General features: G+C 37.2%; 2 protein-coding genes and 1 long non-coding RNA gene across 3 annotated transcripts; 2 read left to right on the top strand and 1 right to left on the bottom strand.

Annotated features, from left to right (window-relative positions):
• Positions 1 to 792: 792 nt before the first annotated feature.
• Positions 793 to 1,988, top strand: LOC109539635 (peroxisomal membrane protein 2). Its single transcript, XM_019907510.2, has 5 exons — positions 793 to 1,031; positions 1,187 to 1,282; positions 1,362 to 1,491; positions 1,541 to 1,693; positions 1,747 to 1,988. The coding sequence occupies exons 1-5, from the start codon at positions 943 to 945 to the stop codon at positions 1,837 to 1,839; spliced, it is 561 nt and encodes a 186-aa protein (XP_019763069.1). The 5' UTR covers positions 793 to 942; the 3' UTR covers positions 1,840 to 1,988.
• Positions 1,989 to 2,039: 51 nt separating this feature from the next.
• On the bottom strand, positions 2,040 to 8,585 carry LOC109539634 (sorting nexin-29). The gene is made up of 12 exons (XM_019907509.2): positions 8,182 to 8,585; positions 5,682 to 5,872; positions 5,367 to 5,502; positions 5,051 to 5,160; positions 4,881 to 5,000; positions 4,452 to 4,829; positions 4,291 to 4,399; positions 3,383 to 3,572; positions 3,135 to 3,327; positions 2,852 to 3,024; positions 2,677 to 2,804; positions 2,040 to 2,620 (listed from the first exon to the last, which is right to left on the bottom strand). The coding sequence occupies exons 1-12, from the start codon at positions 8,280 to 8,282 to the stop codon at positions 2,539 to 2,541; spliced, it is 1,911 nt and encodes a 636-aa protein (XP_019763068.1). The 5' UTR covers positions 8,283 to 8,585; the 3' UTR covers positions 2,040 to 2,538.
• Positions 8,586 to 13,400: 4,815 nt separating this feature from the next.
• Positions 13,401 to 16,629, top strand: LOC125505684. The gene is made up of 2 exons (XR_007282334.1): positions 13,401 to 15,524; positions 15,605 to 16,629. It is a non-coding gene; the product is annotated as an uncharacterized LOC125505684 (long non-coding RNA).
• The last annotated feature ends 9,671 nt before the right edge of the window (positions 16,630 to 26,300 follow it).

Here is a 26,300-nt window from a genome sequence, read left to right on the forward strand (position 1 = left end):
GATSTAATTAATGAATCGTGGTGATCGTGATTGAAAAAATCAYGACGATTCCTCGATTAGATCAAAAGTAATTTGATTTTAACACAAAAAAAAMCAAAATGTGACAGTGTGGCGGCTGTTCACACAGAACACCTCTGAACAGTTTGTTCAGACGTGTTYTGTGGCACAGAGTAGTAAATATCGCGTATTTGCCAAATCTATATTTTGCTTRTACCTACTTRAGTTTTTTAGACACATTTTGTAGTTCTGAATATAACAGATCCGATAATCAARGTTTAGTGGGTATTTCGAATAGTTTCGGCTAGTTTTGAGTAGTATTGAGTACCTGCTTTTGTTTAAAATCTATATTTGATTTTTTCTTAAACATGTTTCATAGACATATGGGTTAATTTTGGTAATTTGTTTTTAGTTTTTGGGTAGTTTGGTTAGTATTCGTTGTTGGCTGTTTTTTTTTATGGTCTTAAGGCAGCTATTTACCCTCAAAACGGGACTTTAGCAACCGCAGTAAAGCATCCGCATAATGAGAGTTAGAAGCACAAACTGCGTTGGCGTTCTTTGTAATCTTATAGCAAAGAAGTGAATTTCAATTAGTAAAAAGTGGCAGGAAGCCGCATTTCCACAAGAAACACCAAAAGGCAAAGTCGTTAGTAAAAAGATTATCTAGAACAAGAGCATGTTGTTAAATTCGAACACGTTTGGGCCTCAAACTAGTGAATTTTTATATTTTTCATGTGGGCAACAGTGGCAACCTGTGGTGGCAACTATCCATACGTTTTCTTTTTGTAAACAATCTGACATTCTAGGGTTATGTGTACTGATAGCAGAGACTGATAGACTCTGCTGATAGCAAAGTTCAAGTTTGAAAATTTTATGTTTTAATTATAATCTACGTCATTGTACAATTATCCTCTTTTAAAAGTGGTTTGCAATTTTCGTCCAAAAATGTCCCTTTCCAAGCCCATTATCAGTGTCCTTAGCTTTTATTTTGGCCAATTATATGAGCATCCTTTGAGGACCAAAGCAGTTAGCTGGTAAGGCAGCTTATTACACCATAATTAAGAAAATATTGTTTCAAAGTCTTAGGACGTTTGCTTTATCAGACGTAAAGTTTTTTACTTTATTAACGTTCGAACTCTGTCTTTTTTTTCTGTTTCTGAAGACGAAAAATACTAATCGCAAATTTCAGTTGCATGGTGGCCTTAGCTGGAAATTATGCATCCCAAAAGATTAGTGGGACCAAAATACTCAACATTCACACATTGGCTGCGTATGGCACCTTTGGGTAGGTGTATTTTAAATAAGTCTAATCACTTGCTCAAATATTCACGAATAAATGCGATTGCATGTAATTCATTCTTTAGACTGCTATTCGGTGGCTCCTTACCCCACTTTTTCTACAAGTTCTTAGAGCATGCAGTGCCAGATGAAGCCTCCTTTGCCATCGCAAAACGGCTCATATTAGAAAGGCTGGTTTACTCTCCCCTATACCAGGTATTTTCTGTTTCATTGCGGATTATAGTCAATAATCAAAGATTTTTAGGCCTTTTCGTTATATGCATTGGCAAGGCTCGAGGGCAAAGACCACGAAACGGCTGTTCAACAGCTGAAAGGCTTGTACTGGCTAGTGCTCACCTCCAGCTGGAAATACTTGACTATTTTGCAACTTCTTAATTTGAGCGTGGTTCCTCCAATGGTTGGTTTCGGTTGATTACTTAAGACTTTTTTCTTAAACAATTATTTTTTTAGTTGAGAGTTCTGGTAGTCAATTTAATAGGGTTCTTCTGGATCATATACCTGGCGAACAAAAGACGCCAACAGGAACTAACAAAATCCAAATAAAACTGAGACTGTTGTGTGTTACTAATGCATCTAATGCATGAATAGGTGTTGGAGTAATATGTGTCAAAAGTTGTTCATTTCGTTCTTTTAATGCTAATGAACTTTTATATTAGTAGCTGTGAAGGTTAAATAAATTTATTTTTATTTAATCAACTGGGCTTATTTGCGGCTGCTGCTTCGAGTTGAAAATAAAAAACAACTTTAAAAAACTAATTTTATATTTCAATTTACAATAAATGTTTTTCTGCCAGTATCAACTATTAAATATATAGGTTTATAAATTGAACATGGTACATAATAACAGAAACATTAATAATAACAATAATAAGTATTGTAAAACTGGTATGCAAAGTCACTTTTCAATTAAGGAAGAATTATATTAAGTAATCAAGAATAGTTAGTTATCAGCGGGTCTTCTAGGGTATTTAAAACGAAATACCATTAAAACTAATAACAAAATTCACCTAAAAGGCCATTGTACTACGTCAAAGGACTTGCTCATAAAATAATAAAATTGCCTAGTTTCATCAGAAGGAAAATGTTACAAAATTGAAAATAAGTTATTAAGCATATTGGTATAGAAGCAGATTTTATCTCTGAAAACGTATTATAAAATACAACTAATACATTTATTTTACCGCGGAATCGTTAGTACTGAAGTACTGTTGGCTCATTGGTCGAAACAACGAAAACATGTACTTATAAGCCTGAGTAGTTGCTCGAATTGCCAACACTTCTAGAAGAAAGCAAGTTTCTTTTAATTTCATCTTCTTGCTGATCCCTGGAACCATTTAATATTTTTGCGCTTAAGAAAACTACATTTAACCAAAAACTCACTTAAAAAACGCCAAGTGTTGTTCCAACAAAAAGCGATTACTACAGTGGGTTAATTCGGGCCAATGGGCGATTACTCTACGCAGATACATTTGCAACCGCTTGCGGCGCTCTTCTACCAACGAACTCTCCTGAAACACTCCAATTACTCTTAGGAACATAGAAGTTGAGAGCATACCTTTTTTCCTATGCTTTTTTTCGGTGGAAAATCGAACGTGCTTACTGCAGGATCCAACTTTTTCAAGTCGGAATGCAAAGCGTGAAATTGAGCGTATCTTCGGTAGATGTTCCATTCGTCGTTGCCTACTCTTAAGAATATTTGGTACACGTGATGGGAATTAGAACCCGAACCTTTAAAAAACAAGTTATGTAGATGACAACAGTTTACATTATAAGAAAGATAAGGCTGAACCGGTTAGTCATCTGCGGAAAGTCCAGAATTGTGAGTTTTTGTAATTTACCTGTTAAAAATGCCGAAGGAATCCATACATTGACACAGCCGGGTTCTGCATCGTATTCTAACTCATCCACCGACATGGGACCTCTAAGTGCCTCAAATTCCCTTTTAAGGCGATCCAAAACGGTGTCTTTCTGGAGCAAGGTTTTCTGTAGCATTACGTTGAAATCCATCAACTCGGCATGCATTTCAGCCACCTAAAAGTGTCAGGTTTGCGATTACTTTGCTCTAACACCGGATCTATTTCAATACCTGTATGAGCTTCTGCTCGTACATTTTAGCCTCATCTTTGTAATCGGGCGGAGATTCGGCTTCAATCCCGTCCAATTGCTGATGCATGCCTTGGTCGTCGCGTTTCAACATCTGAATCGCGCTCATATACTTAGTAAGTTGATTCTTTAAGGCCTCGTTTTCCTTGGATAAGCGCACTATGCGATCATCTCTGAAAATGAGCCAAATTAAATATTTTAACTTCCAATTAGATTCCAAAGGGAGGATATAAATAAGTTTTTTCTGAACCGATAGACTTTGCTGCTGTACTCCGTATCCGCCAAAAATGTCCATTCCCTATACAAACGCGTGATCGGGGTCTCGGAATGGTATAGTAAAATAAGCCATTTTTATATATTTTCGTTCCCGCATACATATTGGTGACCAGTCATGAATCCGTGTGAGAATCGAAAATTGTTCCGTGGCCCTACGAACAAATGAAGAACAGAAAGAAAAATGCATTAAACATGCCGCATTTAGCATTGAAAGAATTACACAGAAGAATGAACAAGAATACAGAATAATTAAGTTCATATAAGCTCTAAAACGGTCCATAGGTACTTTAATATTGAAATGCGGTTAAAACGGAAATGTTGCTATATTCGAAATATTTTTCCCACCGGCACAACATTTCCAGAGAAAAATCCGGAAAGTCCTTTTAAAACGAAACACCAAGGGATCTTTAATTATTCGCGCGCATAAAATTGCTGGTCTTCAAGTGATCTCATTTCAAAGTTTCGTGCTTCCTGTACAACATTAAACGTTAACGAAAACATTAACGAGTCAAATATTCATAACCGTTTTGAAACTAGGAATGTTCAAATTGTATCAAAATAACATGCGCGTTTTGCTATACTCAAACAAATGTTCTGTTTTCACGAAATAATTACCTTCTTTTAATCTCTTCTTGATTCCTATTCTCGACCACAGTTAACACGGCGGAAATATCGGTTGGTACTTCCAAAATATCATCCGATGTGTCAGGAGATTCCCTAAGATCTGAAATCTACTTGGAGGACTTCTTGGATAATTAAAAGCATCTCAGGCTTACCCCGAATCCTCTCTACAGAAACCGGAGTTAACTCCCCAATACTGTTCTGGTTAATTGGCGTCAAACTTCCCGGAACATTTGAAGAAAACTTTTCTCTTGAGCCACTGTTTTCTATTGACAACTGTCTGCCTGTTTTCGGCTTTTCCGCATCTTTGGCACTAGGAATACTATTCGTTGCAGCATGTTTATTGTCCATAGTCTTTTTACTGTCCGAATCTTCAACCAATCGCTGCTTGCCTATACTACTACTGTCTGAGCACGTGCTGCTGCTAGAAATCGACGGAACGCTGGTAGACAACATGCTGTCGTCTTCGTCGAATGATATGATCTGTCTAGCCACTTTACGTCTGCTTTTATTGTCTTTTCGGTCTTTATTACCTGGAACATAGAGCCGTAACAAACAGTTTGCGAAAAAAAACTCGAAAATACCTGGAATTGGAACCTTAATCACAGGCTCTTCTCGATGTCCGACCAGCATGGGCCTGGGTACGATTGAAGTGTTGAACTCGACTTTATCAATGCTTATTGCAAACAATATAGAGCCGAGCCCTAAAACAATTGGTGGTTGCTCTGGTTAACTTCAGTAAAAAAGAACTTACCTGCCGCCATGTTCGGCAGCATGCTGTTTCTGTCTTCATCGCGAAGCAGAGCCCAAGACTCATAATGTTCTTTAAGGATGAGTTTGTCGCTTAGAACTATGTGGAAATACCTAGAGCGAAATGTGGCTTTGAAAAGTCATCATCGGAGATCGCAAGATGTTTGTTAAGATCTAAGAATGGTATAACGAGAATGCGTAATTCTGGGGTGTTTTAGTTAAAATACGAACTAGCCGGAACTATAGAATCTTTTATGTAAAACGCGGTTCTAGCATAATTCTGTGATGTTAATTTAGTCAATCATGCAGCCCCAACCCACCTTTCTAGGGACTTCTCATTTAAGGCAGATCGAACCCAAGCCTTGCACTTGCCGATATCAGTCCAAATATTCTTCAGAATATTGAACCGCTCGTTTTCATGGTTTGTGAGGTGGTTCTCCACAAAAGTCCAAAATGCTAGGATAGGAAACATTATTTCAAACAGTGAGACAGAATTTTCCGGTTTTTATACTTGGATTCAATTAATTAAATAAGCTTGAAATTAGAGCATTAGAGCAGAGATTTTAACATGATTTTTGCTAAACACAAGATAAAGGTTTCTCTCGTTAATCCTAGATTAATGTTTTAGTGCTTACCTATGCTTTCTTGGCGGATATGTAAACTTTGAGCAACAATATCAGATACCTGCTTCAGAGCTGAATTAACCTGGTTTTGGCTGGAAAATGATTTGGTTCTCAAGCCGTGAAGGAAAACGCCTTCAAGGCACAAGCAAAGCCCTGCCACACATGAATCAAACTCGGTTGCTAGCTCGTTTTTTCCGCCATATCTAATAACAAAAGACGGGTTTTTAATTTGATTTCATAACATTCCTGTAGATGAATGAAGTTGAAACCACTTGCATGCTGTTGCTTACAATAGAGCGAAAGTAAATTACGTCAATCAAGGTTGTCCGTGCGATGGAAATTTCGATTTTTTGCGATAAGTAGGAACTGTCTATGACTATGCTGATAGATTTAGAAGAAAATTCTCACCACAACTTAGAGTTGGAAGAAGAGATCTTGTCTTTGCATGTCTTACATCCAATATCGGCAATAGTTTTTGTTTCATATACATTTTCAGGCGTTCAATACCTTTGAAATTTTTTGTACTAAACGGATTCTAGTATTAATGGAACATTGACAACATGATTTATAAAGAAAATTACACTTAACAGTTTTCTAAAATTTGAAATAATTTAAGCGATGAGCAGAAAAACGAATTCATTAGAAAACCAAATAAGCTTCATTGTGACAATGTGCATTTAGCTTCATGCAAAAGTGGAAATTCTGCTTAAATCGTACATTCTCCAATATATCAAAACATATTCTTATTTTTTATTCTTATATTGGAATGTGGTTTTGCGTTAGAAATTTTACTTTTCAAATGTCCCAATTATTTATTGGATGGTTCTTAATGAATATTTTCAATGCATTTACACTAACTAGTACTTCCCATAGATTAACTAAGGTACTTCCTAATCTAATATATGCCTTAACCTGTAATATTCATCTAGAAGATGTTGCGAATGTACATCTATACATAAACGAAGGTTTGAGTTGCCCAATTAACCACCATTATGTCCATTTGCACCACCGTGTGAACTTAAACTTAAAGAAACAGTTAACTAAATGCTTTAGAAAGTTCCAACTTTCACAAGAGATTCAAGATGGTTTTGATAAGAATCGTATTCATTGAGTTCATGTGCAGTTTTCATATTGTATTCATTCAATTTACAATTTTTCAATTGGCAGTATTCAAAGTCGTTAAAGAGTTTATTTCCAAATTAATCAGAAGAGTATTTAATAGCATTGTGACCTTTTCAATGGTACAAATGTACCAATGAAAAAAATTCTAGATCAATAGTTTTATTTTTAAATTAAGCCGCGGCCACCGTAAGACGTTTTACCACAGCTTCAGATGTAATGTTACTACGATTATGATATAATATCTATACTAATTATGATATAATATCATGATATATGTATAAGGATTTAGGGCATGTGGACAGACGTAAAACAAGATTTAATGTATCAGCTATGGAATTTTGAAGTTTTCAGGCTCGGAACACGTAGTCCAGATAAGAAATATTAAGGTAACAATATAGATAAGGTTCGGGGTATTTTACAGCCTAATTGAAAAGGTCGACTAGGTTGAGGGAAGTACTGAAACAAAAAAATATAAATATGAGGAAGGGAATTACGAATGCAAAACAATGTAGTAATTCAAGAGAAACATATAGATTCAGAAGACATTAAAGCAATAAAAGATCAAATAACAGAAATTGAATCAAACTCAGCTAATTTGACTGTAGAAATTGAGGGACGTACAAAAACGAGACAAACCAAATACATAGAATGAAGAGAACTAAATAAAATGAGAGGAAAGAAATGCATAAAAGTTCACCCAAGTTAACAGAGTGAAATAACGAGATTGATTGTATGATTTACTTAACATAAGAAGAAAGACAAATTTAAGCCAGGTGCCATAAAGAAAGGCAATATAGCTTTGATAATACTTCAAAAAGTAATAATATATTTGTGTTCAGATGGAATCATACTGACGGGGACTTAAAATTGTACAAACTGCAAAGAACAAAAAGTTTGAAACAAGTTGAGAGAGATCACAGTGCTTGAAATGAAAAAAAAGATATTAAGAAGAGTTGTTAACAGCGGCAATGAGGGAAGTAAAAGGAACAATATTCATACCGGCGATTTTAATGACAGTATTGGAAAGAATTGCAAAAATATGTAAAAATTAGACGCAGTGGTGAGAACCTAAGCAATAACAATGGCATGATAAACAAAGCCTAGATGTTTGTACGAAAAATCATACTACACCATCATGTTTTGCGTAATATTTTGATTATTTCGAATGTAGCTGATTTTTAGCAGTAACTTCACCTGACACTGGTGTCCTCATTATCTGTTTTTATAGTCTAGCAATTGGCAATATTAACACCGCAAATAGCTCGACTAAAAATCACGGAAAAGAAGACCTTAGTTTTCCGGAATTATGATAAGTAAAGTTCTAGTGAAAGGTAAAAGAACATAATAACAATAGTTTGGTCTAAACATTACAACTCGAGCTCCTACTTGCCTTCGTTGGCAGCGTTGCACGTAGTCCAATAACTGCTTTAAAAGTAAATCCGGATCTTCAGGTCGGGCTGATGAATTCAACAGTAGGGCTCCTGTGGACATCAGTTTAAAGAACTAGGAATAGAACACAAAACACGATAAATTTGCTTTGTTTTAATATGGTTTGTCCGACGACATTTCGAACACGACACGATATTGAATTTGTACGGGTATTTAGGTCGATTTAAGAACTTTTGTTATTGCGAAATTTTAATAACTAGCGCACCATCGCATGCCAAATATTTTTAAAACAAATCAAAATTCTGGGTCCATGGATCCATGAGTGGGTGGTAACCGTGTGGCACACTGACGTTTGATTGGCTGTGTTTGTGTCGTATATTAAACAACAACATTAATCTGACGTATGGCAGCCAATCATCACAGAACACCACAGATTACAGTGGTTACTGAACAGAACTGTACTCTGTGATCTGTGCAGAACACCTCTTCTGTGATGGCTAAGCATGAGATTATCTGCACAAATGGGATGAAAATCCCCTTAGGGGGGATTGTTCTGTGATTATCTGGATATTTGCTTCCAACCATAAAACACATATAAAACGACATACAAAAGAAAAATTTTTGCATGACAAGGATGAAAAACATGCTCGTGGTCGTGAGTCACTTAATAAGAGTAGTATAGATAAAGACAAGTAGAGAGTGGTATGTGGATAAGCCTTTAGACATAAAAAGTTAGTTGGCTGCTTTCAAATAATTATTATATCTTTTTTGTAATATTGGTTGCTTAAACTTACATTTACTTTCAACAAATCATTATCGAAACGAGCTGATTTTCAGCACTACCTAATTTGTTTATGGCGTAATTTGACAACATCGCAATCCACAAAAAATATACAAGGAAATGTACATAGTGATTCCGTCATGTTGTGTGGTGGTATTTAGGCAATAGGGCAAAATTTATGAAAAACCATAAATCTCGCAAAACACGGATATATCCGCAAAAAACTGTGTCATAAATTTGGCAACGATGTATTTTATTCGTATCTGTAAATGAGGTTTCGGTTATTAACATTTCGTAGAAACTTGCGTAAATCAACAAATGAGATGGAAATACAAATTTACCGCTTTAAGCAGCTGAAAATGTTCAGAAATAAAAAGATATTGCAATTCAGAGAAAATTTTTCTAAAACTAGCCAATTTTCATATTACAGTCGATAAGATTACAGCATTTTTTATTACATAAGAAAATAATGAGTAAAATATCGAAGTTAGTTTTAATTTAATTTCCTAAACCTCGTTTGGACAATTTTTTGGTAGGCTCAACTTTCAATCTCATGCACATTTAAACTTTCCGCCGTTGCAGATTCCTGCAAACTTGTATTTATATGGATTGTCAATCCATATTCGTGATGCACCATTTCTTCCAGGCATTTCTCATCCGCCATGCAAACGTTGAGTTTGGTTCGCATTACGATCTAGTCTTTCGGTTGAAATTTACGGAAGTTATGTTGATGTGTGTTTCAGTATATGGGAAAATGTTTGCGAGGCATTTCAGCATCTTTTGAGGTGAGTTTTAAAGTTTCCTATGATTGATTAACTCTGACTGAAGGTGATTAATTGTTGTCTATTTTGAGTAATGATGTGGCCGTTGCTGCCGCCATTTTCTGTACTATTTGTCTTCGGAAAGCGTGTCCGCAAAGCTTTAATTAATCATGTAAATGATTCAGATCGGAATTGACTGTTTATCTAAATTTCTCTTCGGTGATTTCAGGCAAAAGATGTTCACAACAAGGTGTAATTGTATAATTCACTATTTAGTTGCCATTATGAAAAGCGTGTCTTCGCCAAATTATCCCGATTGTTTTCATTCGGTATTTTACTAAAACAGTCGCTTTTATGCATAACTGTTTGGTTCTGGATTTGATCATAACTATAACAGCATACTTTAAAGCAAAGAAATATGTGTTTCTGGAAAAAAAATGTGCTTAGATTAAGCTGCTCACTGAGTCTAGTAGTCTGCGGTACTTCAACAGCCTATTCTACACCGAAAACATTAAGAATATATCATGTATCTGTGGCCCAAAAATGTCAACTAGTGGTTCAAACAACAGATAATTAGAAGAAACTACGTATAAATGTTACTTGTCACAAGTGTAAGATTCCTAGGAAGGTTGTCCACCTTCTTAGGAACATCCTTGCTAGAAGAGGTACTTCTTCTAGGAACATTTAGGCGTGGACGTTACAAATCTGTCAAGTCGAATTTGCTTAAAAATATAAGTTTGAGGCGTGCTAGGAAACGTATTCCTACAATTAAAAACGTTTTTCAAATTGTCATGTAGTCTGATCTATCAATATTCACTGAGCTTTGTCAATTTGTCAATTGTCAATTTGTCAAAATCAATAGTTATCACTGCAAATCTCCTTTTAAACTAATTTCCAAGTCTGTTGATCCAGCATTGCTTCTAAAAGCGAAAATTTGACGTTGCTCTTCAAAAATAAACGTGTTCTATACCAGAAACAGATTAAATATTAATGTAAACTAATTAAAACCCCAAAAAACACTTCCAAATTATGTTTATTTCACGATCTGACGCCTGACAAGATATTTGTGAAGATTTTATGATCGAATCCATATGAAATTTGTTATTATTTGATGTCACTGCAATTTTCATTCTGAGGAATAAACATCTAAGTCTTATTCTATGGAACAGAGCGCAGAACAGCGAAATGAGCGACAAGAGTGACTATTCGATGTTAGAATCCAGTGACAATTTCAACATTTTCTTTTTCCCTTTCTCCTACAGAATGAATAACATGAAAGATAAAAATGAAAGAATAATTTGAAAACGGGTAAAATTTACTGAGATGATGCGACCCGTTCGTGTTCCAACTCATCCCATAAATCTGTTCTAGAACCATATTTCGGCCACTTACACATAAAAATAGTTCTCATTCTAATGTGCTAATCTCAAGCCCCGACAGAACCGGTATCGAGCCTATTAGATCTCGTCAGATGGGTTTAACATGAAAATTTTGCTGCACATTAAATGTTAGCATATCTGAAAATCTGCACTTGCTTACATCAGTTCTGAACTAGTTCGGAAGTTGTTCTTGAACTGTGGGAAAATCGTTGTTGACGCCAACTTATAGTTGAAGACGTCACATTTATTTCGCATTCTCCATAATGTCGACCATTATTGCGTAACTGTTTTACAACCCACTTGTATTACTGAATCTGAAATTAATTTACATTCAACAACATTCCAAAATATTATTTTAAAATAAAAATTTAATTGAAACTGAACTTTATTATTTAATGGACTTAAAAAAGTTTCTGGTCGAAACGAAAACTTTCAATTCTCTTCGCAAACACAATTTAATTGATTGAGGCGCTTGGCAATTGGCCTATAAAACTATGGTGTTATTTCTATCCTGGGTGCGACAGGTTGACTAGTTGTTGGAAAAGGGGCAGGGTGGGAAGGCGGCCCTGACTCGCGCCCACTCGTTGCGGCCGTTACGCTGACCTTGTTAATGTTGACCTTGGGTTATTTTGGTTGGAGTCCAACTTTCATGATGGCGAAAAAGAACGCCTGCAAAATCACATGATTGCGTTTTCTGGATAAGGACTGTTATTATTTTGTGGGGCAGCAAAGTTCCATTTCTGCACGAAAAATGTCCATTTAAATTCCGGGGTAGGAGAAGCGCTTTTTTAACCTGCACCTACATCTATATACTAGGTGTATGGAGTGGTGCCAGCAATTTTCTGAAGAACAATCAAGGATGAACAGGTTAACTCAAATTCAGTCCATAGTCCATACGTCTGGCGATTTGTTCAATTTTTAGTAGTGTGTGGGTCGTGACGGAAATGCCCCATTTTAACAATAACCAATGATGATCAAAGAAACACCCATTGTTAAGCCCCAGTATTGATTAAGTTTCAAGTTTTGAAATTCCTAAACCGTGTTGAAGGCCATCAACTCAGACTTTATCGGAATAAGATTTAGTTGCTTTTAGGAAAGCCGCAACTTTGCTGATACGTAGTAATAGCGCAAATATCAAAAACAGGTGTTGTTCTCGTGATCATACGTAATAATTCGAATTGATATATTTAGTAACCTCTGCTTAACCTTTGTTTATGGCGACCTTGGTGTGCATATTTTTGGTCGCTATTTTTAAGCTATTGGAAAATCTGATGATTAACCTTATGTTGATACCGCATGTGAAAAACCACGGAAAAAATCAATAGGGATAGGTCTTGAGACATGTTTTTCCGTGTGGGTGAAAGGACGGAAAACACTAGACGCAAGGTGTCGATAGACCGAGCTTGAAGTAGCTTAGAGATTTGAAGAAGGAAATTTTACTGATCAGTTTAGTTGGGTTCTATATTTTTCGCAATGATAACGCGATTCGGAGGATTTTTTTGATATAATAATCCGTTTACCCTCGAAACCCCAGTATCATTCAATTATTTGCTTAGCAGAATCAGAGGTCATTTGTATCAGTAAGCGAGTTTCTGCAAGTCATCTCAGATCCTTCAGTCTTCAGTTTGTTATGCCGGAGTAGGGACTATTTCGCTCTTAAAGGATAATTACGAGTGAACCTCACACATTCAAGAGGAGGATGTTTGCGAAACATTCATATGGTACTACCTAGGTATCATATAAATAAGAATTATCTGTCGGATGTCACTGAGTTGCAAAATATGCGACTCAGTGCCCAATTAATTATCAACCTTGGTGTCAACGACGGTCGATTTTAGTTGGCCGTAACAAATCCCCGTACGAAATAATTTGAATAAACGACGATGATTAGCTAATTATCCATTTTTATCAGTTTGACCATGAAACCGATTATTGTCGGAGAGGATTCTACGTTTCGCCCTTGAACCTAACCGTTGCCGACTAGCTATTTGTTATTCGCCTTTGTACCCACGTCATTCCAATGTCAATTTGATAAAGATTTTTAGATTGGTGTTTTTAAAGCCGATACTCCATTCGTATCAATAACAACAATAATTATGTCCTATTGTTTATATTCAATTGGAAACTAGATAATCGGGGTAAACACACTGCAGAACAGTCAATATGCAAGCGGAAATTTTCTCAAGTTTTAACCGCTTTGAATTGATTTAAACATTCGTTAATCTATAGAGGAGGGACACGTTCAAGTTAAATGAATGTCATCCTTGAATAAAATACGGTTTCCGTCAGATCTGGTGGCGTGTAGGAAATCATCAAAAGTAGGTATAGGTAGCTTAATCTTTCGCCATAGGTCAAGTATAACAGCACATTATAAAGAATTTAGTTAAGAATCAGTAATCTGTCCCAGTCAAGTAGGTTTAGGAAATGTCTATAAGTTGCTCAACAGATGTGTCACATTTAATCACTGAAATTCCAGTCATATCTCCAATTTTTGGTAATGCGAGCTACTCATTCGTATTATAAGTTAAGCTGCGCCGCTCCTAACATCCTTGTTTATCGTTATTATCCATAAATTTCTCCGTTATCGTTCAAGGGCGAGCCTTGAGTTTATTACGCCGGGTTGTGAACGTCGATACTCTCGAGGCTGCGGGGCGGCAGGATGGCGGCACTTTCCAAACACGTGGAATAAGGTTATGTGCAGGGGGTAGCTAGGCGGTGACCTGAAAGGTCGTGGTTCTTTAAAATGGGGAGCTGAACTTGGAAACTTGAAGTACCGTTTCTCCTCTATGGGAATGGAATGCGACCTCAGAACGGTCGAGCACGTCCTTTCCCCTCTAATAAAGTTACAAATTCTCGGGTTTATTAATAAAGTTATAATTGCCTGCCGCCGAGAAGCGACCTTGGCATTAACATTCGCAGTGCCAGCCACGATAAGATAATGTTTTCACCGGGTCTCGGACAATCTCGCACCAACACAACATACATAATATTATAGCAATTGCCAATGAAAAAGCCAAGTCTACAGTACCTACTTTCCATCGCAACCAACTACCAAAGGACTTGGAGCTACGGAGAATCAATATAAAAAAAGTTTAATTTTGTTTTGGAGTAAAAAAATAAGAAGACATTTAAAAAATCAAAGAGTTTGATGTGAGGGCTGTCGGTTTGTGCAGTAACAAGTGAGTTCGTGACAAAACTGGGCCAGAACGATCTGGGGTCACCCAGCGGGTAAATCGATGCAGCTCCGCCAGGCGGAGCAAGGTCAAGGTTGCTGCCGGCGACCGTGAATAACGGGCAAACTTCGGCCTGTTATACCGGCTTCGGCCAGCAATTTAATCATAGTTTAATGTTGAAGCAATCCAAAATGTCTGAACAACACAGACCCTAATTTGATCTCAGACTTTGAGAGGTTACTCTTCACATTTGCCTACAATTTCGGATCTCATCCGTTCATCCCGGTGTTGCCAAATAAGTCGCATAAGCGAAGAATTGCATTGTTGCCATTTCCGGGGAAAATACTGGACATACCATATTGATGACGAAATGAACTATCGGGAATATGATGAAGTCTTTAAACAAGCCATCACATAGTGATGAAATGGCTGTTCGAGCTCTAACTCCAGTGACTATGGCGGGAGTCAACTGATACAAAGAGGCAAAGAAGAACATCCATTTTTAACTCCAAATTCGTACTCAATGCAAGCAGAACAACAAGCCTTTCCACTTTTTTCAGAAACTCCTTCATGATCGTTGTAGAGGCGTAGTAAGTACCTAGCAGATTTCAGTGTTTCCAGATTAGAGTCTTTGATCATATAAATGAAAATAACTCTTGGGCAAAACAGTTTTGATTCGGCTTGCTGCAGCCATAGCAGGTCCTCCTGCATTCCGTTTTAGTCAAACCGCGTGGGTTACATTCTAGATAACCTAATGACGTCAAGGCCTCATGGCCATCGCATGACCCACAGGTTTTACTAAAGGCACAATAGCATTAGGAATGAACAAAACGCTGATATGTTGAAAACGTATAAAAATCTGGAGTAGCGAAGGCCAACATTTTGTTGGGGCAATGACTTAAAGTGCAAAGACACTTTTCTGACGGTAATCTCGATTTGAATGCATCCGATATGGAGCTGCACGCAGTTCAAAACTGCACAAAACGGAATGAAGTCAGACATGGCAATTAATTTATTAAAATAGTGTAATTTCCACGACTTATAGCGACTGGAACCTAGAGATGTGTCACAACACCCACTTAAACATGTAAATGGAAATGTGTGCTTGATTGGCTATTAACATTCCAGAAGGATCATTGAAGAAGATATTTTTGTCATCTGTACACACCACAAGTGGAAGACAGTTTTCTGATTACTTTAGGAGTATATGTTTATCAGAGGACGCGAGAAAAAAGTCGTTGAAAAAACATGTCAGTGTTAAATCTAAGTTTGTTATTAGTTGGTGTTCGTTACAGATGGAGCAATTGAGTTTTTTCCATCCACATTTTAGCTTGCTGCATCGAGCTGTAGAAACCAAATAGCGCGTCCAATGGGAACGCGTTCCTGGACGCATCGACTCAGTGTCAATTTGCTTCCCTGTCAACAGCCCCCCACGTTGCCGGCTTACACCATTCGAATCGGGATCTTAACCATGGAACGGGTCGTCCGGATGGACATACTGTCTGCTCTTGCAGCTGCATGACACAATGTGGCAACAGTTTCTCTTGTACTTTTCCGAAACTTGGCGCACGACCTTTCCATGACCCGCGGTCCTTGGCAATGACGTTAGTCGGTTATACCCTACCCCCGTCCAATCGATGGGCGGCCTTTTCGCGGGGGGAAGCTGGAGAGGAAGCGACCTTGACCTCAGCTGCATTCTATCTAGCTGCAGCTGCACGCTCAGGGTCGGAACGACATTGTCAGGGCGGCTGCCGACCAATTAGGGAGCACAGTCGATTGAGTATCAATGCCTCTCAATTTCCATCAGCTATAACTGCCTGGCGTTCAGACCGGTACAGATTCTAACGCTGTTTTGCCTGCAAAGTTGCTGTTATGCTTTGAAGTCGAGGTAAATGTTACACACATCAGGAGAGTGTTTTACAAATTACATGCCATTCTTCTGTTAATAAATGCAGATATTTATTTATGTACACTGCCGAGGACACAAAATGAATAAATACAATAATCGAGTGAAAATAAACACATAAATGACCGTTAAAATGCAAAAGCATGCGGATATTGTTACATTTATTGTGTAACTGTTGGAAGGCTAGAGGGAAGCGTATTACCAGAGGAAAGGACAAGGTTGTGCAGCTCTAATAACAAGGAGTTTCACTGATGAGGAAGTCATGAAATCCCTGGCCTACAAAATGTATTCAAGGAACACTAATAAAATGTCTCCAGAAAGTGTATCAATATTGTGCAATGGTCATTACAATATATTCTTCTACTAAACACGGATATTTGCAAAAATATAAAGGCAACCGATATGGAATCTGAAGCTAACAGGCAAATAAAAAAATACAGAAACTGTAATATTCAATATATTCTTAGTCCTTATGATATATTGATCGCTAGCTCCTAGACTAGAACCATATAGAAAGTGATAGTACGGCGGAAAGTAGGTCTATGAACTCGACAGGATTTTTACCAAATGCATATTTAGTCGCTTTAGTAACGCTAAATACCACAATAAAAAAATCAAGATTGTGTTGGGGTAATATGTGGGTCAATTAAGCCAGCGAGACATTTACTTTTGGAGAGAGTTCTCGACCGAAGATAAGCGACAGTAGTATTTTGTGAGAAAGCGTTTTATGTTGCGAAAGTGTCGAAATCGATTGGATTTGAGACATTTGTGGAATTATTTGGGGCAGAATTGTCATCAGTAAAAAAAATAATTATTTGCGCTTGGAAGGTCGATAAATTCGACCAAGGGTAAAATCTAAAATACTGGAAGCATCTGTTGCATTGCTATCAAGAACTTATATAAATCAAAATTTCTATACATTTTCCATTCATCGGGAAAATTCTTATACGCAAGCTTTTCAAGGCATTATTGGCAGTTCCTCATCTTCATTGCTTCTTCTTTACTCTCATCAAATTCCTCGAACATAGCTTTACACACGCCTCGTCTAAGCCACAAACACTTTTTTATGAAATATTCGATACAATAGCTTTTTGTTGGACTTTGGAAAGCCGGAAAACGCAGCAAGCTTCTGAAGATGGATGGAGCAATAGTAGACGTAAGTTCATTGTTTCAATGCGTAATTGTGCTCGGCCTGTTACTCTGGGATATCCTTGGCGACTTTTTTTCTACCACACATAAAGAAGGATTTGCATAAAAGAAAAACTATCGACCTTGCTGGGAATATTCTTAGCGGAAAGCGCCATATCACGTCTAGAAAAAACGGTTAATAGAATAAGTACCATGATCACTTATACAACTCGATGATTGCGAAAAGAAGCGAAAATATCCTTCCACCTTCCATGATATTTTTTTTATATAAAGGTTACCGAAAAACCTGTAAAAGCTGATATTTTAAAGTTACTATAACCCTGCTAGTCATTAATTAAATTCTTCATTTTGCTTTTGATCATCGTAGATCAGATTGACGATTATTTTGCTTTTCTATTGGTCGTTTCTGTTGCTGAACAACTAACTGGCACCTGTATCCTCCAGCTAGAATCTGTGACATTCGTTCCTTTCACTCTACGCGATTTGATGGTGCAACTGTTTGAAAACTGCATCAGACAAAACGTTATTTTTTAACGAGAGTTTAAAACCCCTTTTTACTGGAGAGCGTTAATACATTCATCAGAAAAAAATTAACAAGGTCTTTGCAATGCAGCGAAAAAAACGGTGTTTATGTATGTAATTGTTGCATTTCTGCATATTAAACGATCGCCTCAAAGGTGGCCAACGGGCATTAGTTTGAGGATTAGAATAATATCGGCAAATCGCGGAAATAACATTTAAATCGCTCAAATGATGGTCAATGAGCGAAATGCCACCGACGCTCTCTTTGGGGCCTTGACATAACGAAATTATGAATTATTTAACAGCGGCTGCCACAGTAATTGGTCTAATAATAAAGCCCTATAAATTCCTGTAAGCCGATTTCTTTTATTTTGTGATTTCAATGGAATCGATTGTTTCAAGGAGAAAATGCGCATGTGGCTGCTGTTAGAGCGACCTGCGTGCCACACGATTACAACGATTAAGTAAAAGTACATTTTCCAATATTTAGGTGTTTAAATATACAATATTTAAATTCAATTTTGATGACTGTGGCAATCTAGATTTATTGTAATCTTAGCATAATACGATCAATAAAGTAGCTTATTCATATAAGTAAAAATTTCAGTTTCTTAAAGCGGTTTTCGGGACGTCAGTATGAGAAAGGTGCAAAACAAAGTTATGAAAACATGAATAAAAAGTCAAGCAGCTTTCAATAAAAAGCAGTGAGCGGCGAGGAAATATATAATGATTTAAAAACATGTAAATCTTTTGTACTCATCATGCCTCTTATTCTTGTCCATTCCAGTCACGCGAATGGTGTCCGATTCGCTAACAAGATCAAGTAAATCCAAGCGAAGCGATTAATTAAAGCGAGTTGTCGAAAAAGTGGAACACGCGATAAATAAATTTGTTATTTTTCATGTTGCATTGCAAGACAGGTAGAAATTTCATTTGAATTAGAGAGTAAAAGTAAAAGAAAGTGCACGAAGTTAATAAGTGGCGATTGAAGCTTATAGACTGGGAGGTGCGGGTAGCAGGTTTAACAGAAAATTACGTAAATAAAATAAATGGACTGAATTTATATTAGTACCAAATATTCCTATAAATAAAGTTTTGTTTATTTTATGTCTTCGTCTGTATTTTCTAGATACATATGACCATGTCCTAGTAAAATGACTCGATGGATAGGAAGCGGATAGAATTAAGAAACACCCTGTATAAATTGCCTTGAGCGGCGCAAGTTGATTTGAATTTTCTCGCTTCTAAATTCGGTTTGATCCCAAGTTTGTGTCGTTTTACGGTTCCGTGCGTTCTTGAACTTAAACTCAACCTTGCTTTTTTTCAAATTATTCCGACCTTCCTCTTCCTATTTCGAATAACTTTGCTTTAATTGTTATGTAAAATTTTGGTTGCTTGGCTTTATGGGTGGAAGATAATCGTGCAGTATTTTCTTAATGTTTTTGATTGCAATTTTATGCGTTTTTTAATGCTTGATTATAATTGATAATAAACACTTAAGACTATTTAAATATTTGAAGGTAACTTTTTAGAGAATTGAGGTAACAGAACCAGTCAGTTCAATTGGGAGACAATTTTATAAACGGATATTTTTTCTAATCGAACTTAGGGCGTCAGAGCGAATAGAATAAAAAATCACTTAATTTAATCTTTTTCGCATAAAATTAAGTCAAGTTCACTGTTCCACACTAGTCAGAACTTCGTATCACTTGGTCTTTTGTGTATTGCACTTTCTAAAGCCAAACTATTGGTAGAATTCGATCGATGATGTTGAATGTACATTTAAAAGCGTTTTCATTTTTAACAGTAACTTACTAATTACTAGGTATTTATGGCGAATTTTCCATATTGAATGCTATAGGTGAATGAAGATTATTTTAGAAGACTTGACAAACAAATCAACACGATTATCACCATTCTGATAAATCAGTACCGGGCAAGGTGAACAGGCCATAGCAAGCGCATTTTTAGTAAACTATGCGCGACCGTGAAGTGTGATCAATGGAATGACTTGAATGACTTAGTCGAGTGGCCGTCATGCGAGCTCGACCTTAAGCCAGTAGGAAGAGATCTCTTTGTTAACAAAATTAGTAGAAGTTCAGGAGGAAGGCCAGGTGAATAACTGTTCGACGAAATTATTCAGACACAGTATTATTTTAATAGAATGTGCTTGAGGGGCGTAGATTCTTCTGGTCGAAAATTGCATAATGTTCCAATTAGACTCTTGAGGACCTGTAGGTTAAATACCCGCCTTCTTCCTGTGTTAGGTGAAAGGTGGAATCACCTTGCTGTGCATATTAAATCTCGAACCACGGCGAAGGCGTCGTCGACCTTCCGTTACCTCCGACCTCCATCCCTGCTAGATTTGCTTTTACTTTTCACTTCCTGCTGGTACCATATTATTGTTACGAACCGTTGGTTTTGATAGAGCTTTGTTCGCAAAAAGGAAACAAAAATAATGATAAATTTATCCGCAAATTGCAATTCCCACAGCAACAATGGTGTCCTTTGCCACGCAGAAGCTGCAAACAATAAGACACAATAAATCTTTTTAGCTCGTTTACATCGATTATCTTTCACCTTGTTGGCCTAAGTTTACGTATTTGTTATTAAGTCAATCAATGCACTTATTTGAGCCAGTTTATCGTGCGCAAAATATGCAGGCCTTCTGATTATTGCAATCAGACAAAACCCATGTTTATTTAATCGCGGACACATTAGATGCTCTTGACATTTCGAGGCAATGCACGCGATCTACCATTAGAAATATACACCCTTGGCCCGTTATGGATGTCACGAATTCCACTCTCGACTCTCCCAGCTTCGATAAATTATGTTCAGCGGATTAATGCGAATGAGTTTCCTGGTTATTATTCATAATAACTCTTTGTTGGTTGCAACGATCTAATTGGACTGATAGCTGCCTATTGTCTATTTACAGCAACTTGCATAAGCCAAACTCTTTCTCCATAGAGGATGAGAATGAGCTCAAATAGCTTGTGATATTTTGAAGCAGCAATCGGGCGGTGCAGATACTAGAGGATACTTAGAAATGCTTATTATATAGGGAAGAAAATAACACGAATTTTTCGAAGCTTTATTAGGAAGTCGATTTATTCGTGTAACGGTCGCCATACAATGGCGTCGACACAAATAATAAGCGGCAATCGCCTTATCACAATGGGTGTTTGCGTTCAAATTTAACCGTAATGACGGACAAATTAAAAGTTCAAGGTTGGTTTGAGTTCAAGAGCGACCCGACTGTTTTAAAAATAACTTATTTCGTGCCGGGAGCACAACTTAATCTTAATGGCACCTTACAGAGCGAAACGCAAACGTTCAAGTAACATTAATCGAAGGAATGGCATTTATGCTCTATGCGGGTTGAAGCAGGTAATGTGGAGCTTCTGATGTCTGAGGACGAACCGCCTTCCGGCATCCCCGGCTGGTGTCCGAGTCGAATGAAGAACCAAATATATTTAGTTTTTTGAACATCACTATGAGACAACGATACCGCCAGTAGCAAGCAAGAGGTCAAGGGTGTCCAAAGTACAGATCCGACAAAAACAAAATACTCTTATTATCTGCACATTCCTAAAATGTCTTAACTTGCGCGCATTTAGCGGAATGTCGTAATATCTACATTCATCTGACTAATCCAAAGCAATCTGTGCTGGGTGTTTCATGACTAACATTGCAATTTGTTAAGTACGAATTAGGGCATGGATAACGCTTAAAATTTAAAGGGACGTCCTCCTAGCTTCAGTTAGCTGTTCTGCGTTGAAAATCCTCTCCAAGCTCGTAACGAGCTCGTTTTCGTCTTGGTGAAACAATTGGGCTGATGTTTAGCTGTCCTAAGCATGATGCGAAAAGCCGACCGCGCGGGGAAGTTTGGATTATTTTTTATAATAACGCTTCATCGCGAATAGACCGGAAATGATCAATTGTCTAATCAAATCTTCTTGCATTGTATTCATAACGACTGTCGCCACTCCGGTTTGTTCAGGACGGTGCGCTGTCTTGTTCCGTTCGATGGCACCAAGCGCGTCCATCTTTGTCTTCGGGTCAGTGAACGAGTAGGTGTACCCACGAACGGAACCGCTTGGTTGAAAGAGAGAGTCATGGCTCGATGGAGGTCAGCTGACCCCAAAACACACATCGCAACACTGAGGGAAAGTGAAAGCCACCATTGTTGTACTTTCTCGAGGAAAATGGGCCTAAAAATCAGCTTTCGGCGAGCCCACGACGCTCTCGTTTTAGGTAGAGATTCGGACCAATGCGAGAAACTTTCTTAATTTCTTCAGGATTTTTGCGTCCTTGTTCCAGATGTTTTTGGCTGGCGGTTTTCTAGGTCAGAATATTTCGTTTTCTTCTTTGGAAGCGATGACAATCGAAAATGTTGTGGGTTACGAGAGAAAGGCTACTAGTTTATTTCGGCCCTAAAAACGAGTTAAACTTGGAAAAGTTCAGATTCCGGCTTCATCTGCACTGTAGTTTAGGGTTTTATGTGTGTTTTATCTTTCAAAAATGTGCTTGCCTTAGCACTGTTTTGTGTTCAAACAACATTATTCAGAATGAGAATAATAAATGCATAAATACGGAGCAAAGTTATGTACAAATTTAAGCGTTTTAGTAGAGTAACTGTACATAATCCATAAGAGTTTGGGGTTTGTTGGTTTTCTAATTTCGTAAATAAAAAAATATATTTTCACTTTGCATTAATAGCGTTGGCGACATTTTTAGTTCTTGAGTATGGAAATAATCAAATTAATTCAATTAACCTTTCAGGGTGTTTCGAATACACCACGATAGTTGCATGACTATCTGCGAAGCGATTTTTTCGTTTATACCAGACGTTTTTAGCATCGCAGTATTTTACCGATGTAACTTCGGACACGCTTTTGAAAGAACGCAATTCGAATTAAAGACGAAGGCGAATAATATAATTTTTTTGTTAAAATTGCCGTAAGTTAGATGGGATTCTACTGATCAAAGAGAGATGCAGTACGACCTAATTTTATTTAAGACCCAGGCTATATTCGAGTGCCATTGACTGGTTCTTGTCCTCTTCTTACAGTATTGACTAAAAATTGAACTAACGGAAATGCCATTGAATAATTAAAATGAGAAAGTACATCTACACGTATGCGTTCTTCCAGAATTCCATTATGTTTCCAGAGCTACAGCCCTATACATAATTCGAATTATTATTTCGATGATTAATTACAAGATCCCTCGATTGCAAAAGCAATTTCGCGCTGGTTTCGAGTCAACTATGAATTATTTCCATTTTGTTATATCAATAGTCATTACCAGAGATGCAGCTAGGATAGCATTTCCTAGCCATTATTGCTTCATTATTAGTTTTTATTAACTTTTATCTTTTTCACTTAATTCGCCTTCTGGGAAAGATTGTGCTTGCGGTTTGGTTTCAGTTTAAGTTGTTATTCCAGGATCAGTTGTCTCAAACAGTTACACACTTACTTTACATGTTCAAACAGTCATTGTTACATTGCCAGTGAAATTTATTAGGCAATAAAAGGTAAATGCCACACCTCTTTACGTTCCTGACTTTGTCATGGCTAAGCCAACTTTGCCTATTGTCAGGTATTTGAAACTAGCTTGGCCCTGCATAAAAGGTATCAGTTCGTACATGTTTTACAATTTGCTCCGTGTAAATATAATTTAATATTGTCAAATCTATCAATATCGTCGTGGATGGGCGTTTCGAACACTCAAAAGGCCAAGCAGACATTACAAAACCCTGTCCATTTGCTCTCTTGAGTCGCATATAAGACATTTCAGAAAAAGTGAAATTTATCTGCTACAAATATGTGAAATTAGAGACTGATTTGTCTTGGTCTTCCTCATTGAAGTAATAAAGCAATGAGCGCAGCAAACTATCCGATCGAACTAGCAGACCGTTTCTCTCGCCATATTCGAAGAAATTTTACTTTCACTGAGAACGATACAGATTATCCACGTTGCCATCTATAAAATGGAAGATTTGTGTCTTTCTTTGGGCCGGCTGAAATTGAAAAGTGAAACTGACCCCGAAACCCGGTTATGGCCGAGCTGGGAAGCCGAAGAGAGGCATAATTTTAAATAGAAATTAGAAATTACAAGATCGGTAGTACCATCGACCATTTCGAGCGATTTCTTCGCGATTTGAACCTTCACCTATGCGATTGGAGCGAAGAAAGTCGGATCGCCTTGGATTTAACAATGGTTTTATAAATCTTGTGATAGTGTTATGGCACTTTCCCAATTGGGCTGAGCTGAATATTTGGTTTCTCTTCAGACGAAGTTTGCTTGAATTTTCTTTTTCTTCGGTAAGCTGATGAAACGATTTTGCTTCAAACGTGCACAATCTTTAAGTCGCGAACCAGGAAAACCGGGTATAATGTCAGGGTCTTTGCAGTTATTTATCTAATGCAGGATTTTGCATTTTTGTAAATCTTCAATTACAGGCTATTTCTGCAAAATACAAAATATTTGCATGACAGGTCTGATTATATCTTTATTGAGATAATAGGAGGTGCATGATTCATGGCGCTCATTTACGTTTAAATCTATTTAGTATGATTGCGCAAAAACCTTGCAAATTGGCAATAAATCCGACCCTCCCTGCAGAAACCTTCAAAAATTTGACAAAAAAACCGCGGAAATCCTAAATCGATTTTTTAACTGTTTGCATTTCAAATGCGATCGGGCGGGTTCTCTTACGAGCAAAAAACGAAGGTCGTACCTACTTGTACTAAACAATTCACGATGTCGTTGTGCGACCTTTATACGATGTAAATAGAATTGAACTGAACTTAAGAAAAACGCTCTTTATTTGCCACTTGTAGCCTTTTCTTAAAAAAATTATTTGTTTTTGTATCTGTTTAAATGCTGCTGTTTGCTTTTCCATCTTTAGGAGCAGCAACTATAGTTGGTTTTATAATTATAGACTGTCGTTCCATTGGGATTCAGTAACGATCAAAGCCAAATAATCGGTAAATAACCCAATTGGCTTTGAAGGTTTTAGTGAACTGAAATGGAGCAGAGCAGATAAGAAAGTTAAATAGCAACAAAAGGCTTAAGCGTATCGTAAAGTACCGAACAAATATCCAGTCAATTTCGCCTCGTGAGTAATAAGGCATTGAGAACGTATGTTATCATTTCGAAGAACCACAAAATTTACTGCTACTGATTCTAATTTTCTATCTAATCTACCCATGTGAGCTGAAATATGGTTGCAGGGTTTCGGATATTGACTCAATATGACTATGACTTATCCATTTGTTCAACCTTGCCTACTACGTGGGCAATATAGAGTTAGATTTAGTACGAAAAATGTTGAGATATTAACTAACATACGCAAATTTTCCTATAGCTGATAACTGCAGCAATGAAGGTCGTTTCATAGTAATTACAAATGTTCTGTTGGTATAATGCTCGACCCAATCCATGCATGGGCTTAGAAACACAACATGCGCGCACTTTTCCACGTTCCAATTCAGATGGAATGAGTTGGGATTGCATTAAGGCATTCGACTGATGTGTAGGAAATATCTTCCGCCGATTGTGTTACGGTCGAAGTTATGTCGGACAGCCATTCCTAAGCTCGTTATCGAACTTAGTATTAAAAATAATTATTTGGCGTGGAGATTACTGCTTGAACGATTATTTATAAGCACATAAAATGGAGCTATTTTCGTCAGCCATTGCCAAGGCACAAGGACGAAACTGTGATTCGTTGTTTTCTTAACACTTTTCCACATGGACCTAGTGCGTAACGGATCAATAAAAACCTATTACGATATTTGTAGAATTTGCTTTTCCTCTGGCAATCTTCGGTCAAGTCAACATAATTAGAAGCGAACCTTTCTTGGGGCACTCTGTATTACGTCCATGAACATGGCAGTGAAACATGTTGGACGTTGCATCATAAAAACCGTTAAAAATACGCGTAATTTGTTATTATTCTGCGATTTTGTAAGTTCTGGCTGCCCACTCACCAACAAAATGATGGAAAACGTTTTTTTTTGAAAAGCTTCCAAAATCCCGACGCATTGATCACATCCGACTTTTATTCGATTTTCAAGGTGATTGTTTTTTTTTAGATCGATTTTCTAATCATCGTGAAAGCAAGAGCGGTTTCGGCAAGGTCTCGATAGCTTTTAGATGCGGTAGTGAAGGTTACCACGGAAAAACTATTTTGAATAAGATTTAGTGCTAAGCAAGGGGTGGGCCTTTTAGGTCTTTCTAGTTTCCTGGTTAGGAGAAGATAGCAAAGCGCGTTTGTCTTTTTAGTGAAGTTTAATATCGGTTTACTCCGGTTCTATGACGCACGTTAAAAAGGGCCAATCAACTCATTGCGTTTAGCGATAATTCGCCACGCTCTATATTTTAGGGCGATTTAAATCTCAGGAAATTTCCGGAAAAGTCCAATACTTAATCAAAA

The sequence above is a fragment of the Dendroctonus ponderosae genome, unplaced genomic scaffold (assembly GCF_020466585.1).
Source record: "Dendroctonus ponderosae isolate FM_Combo_2020 unplaced genomic scaffold, Dpon_F_20191213v2 Dpon_F_20191213_90, whole genome shotgun sequence".
Classification (NCBI taxonomy): domain Eukaryota; kingdom Metazoa; phylum Arthropoda; class Insecta; order Coleoptera; family Curculionidae; genus Dendroctonus; species Dendroctonus ponderosae.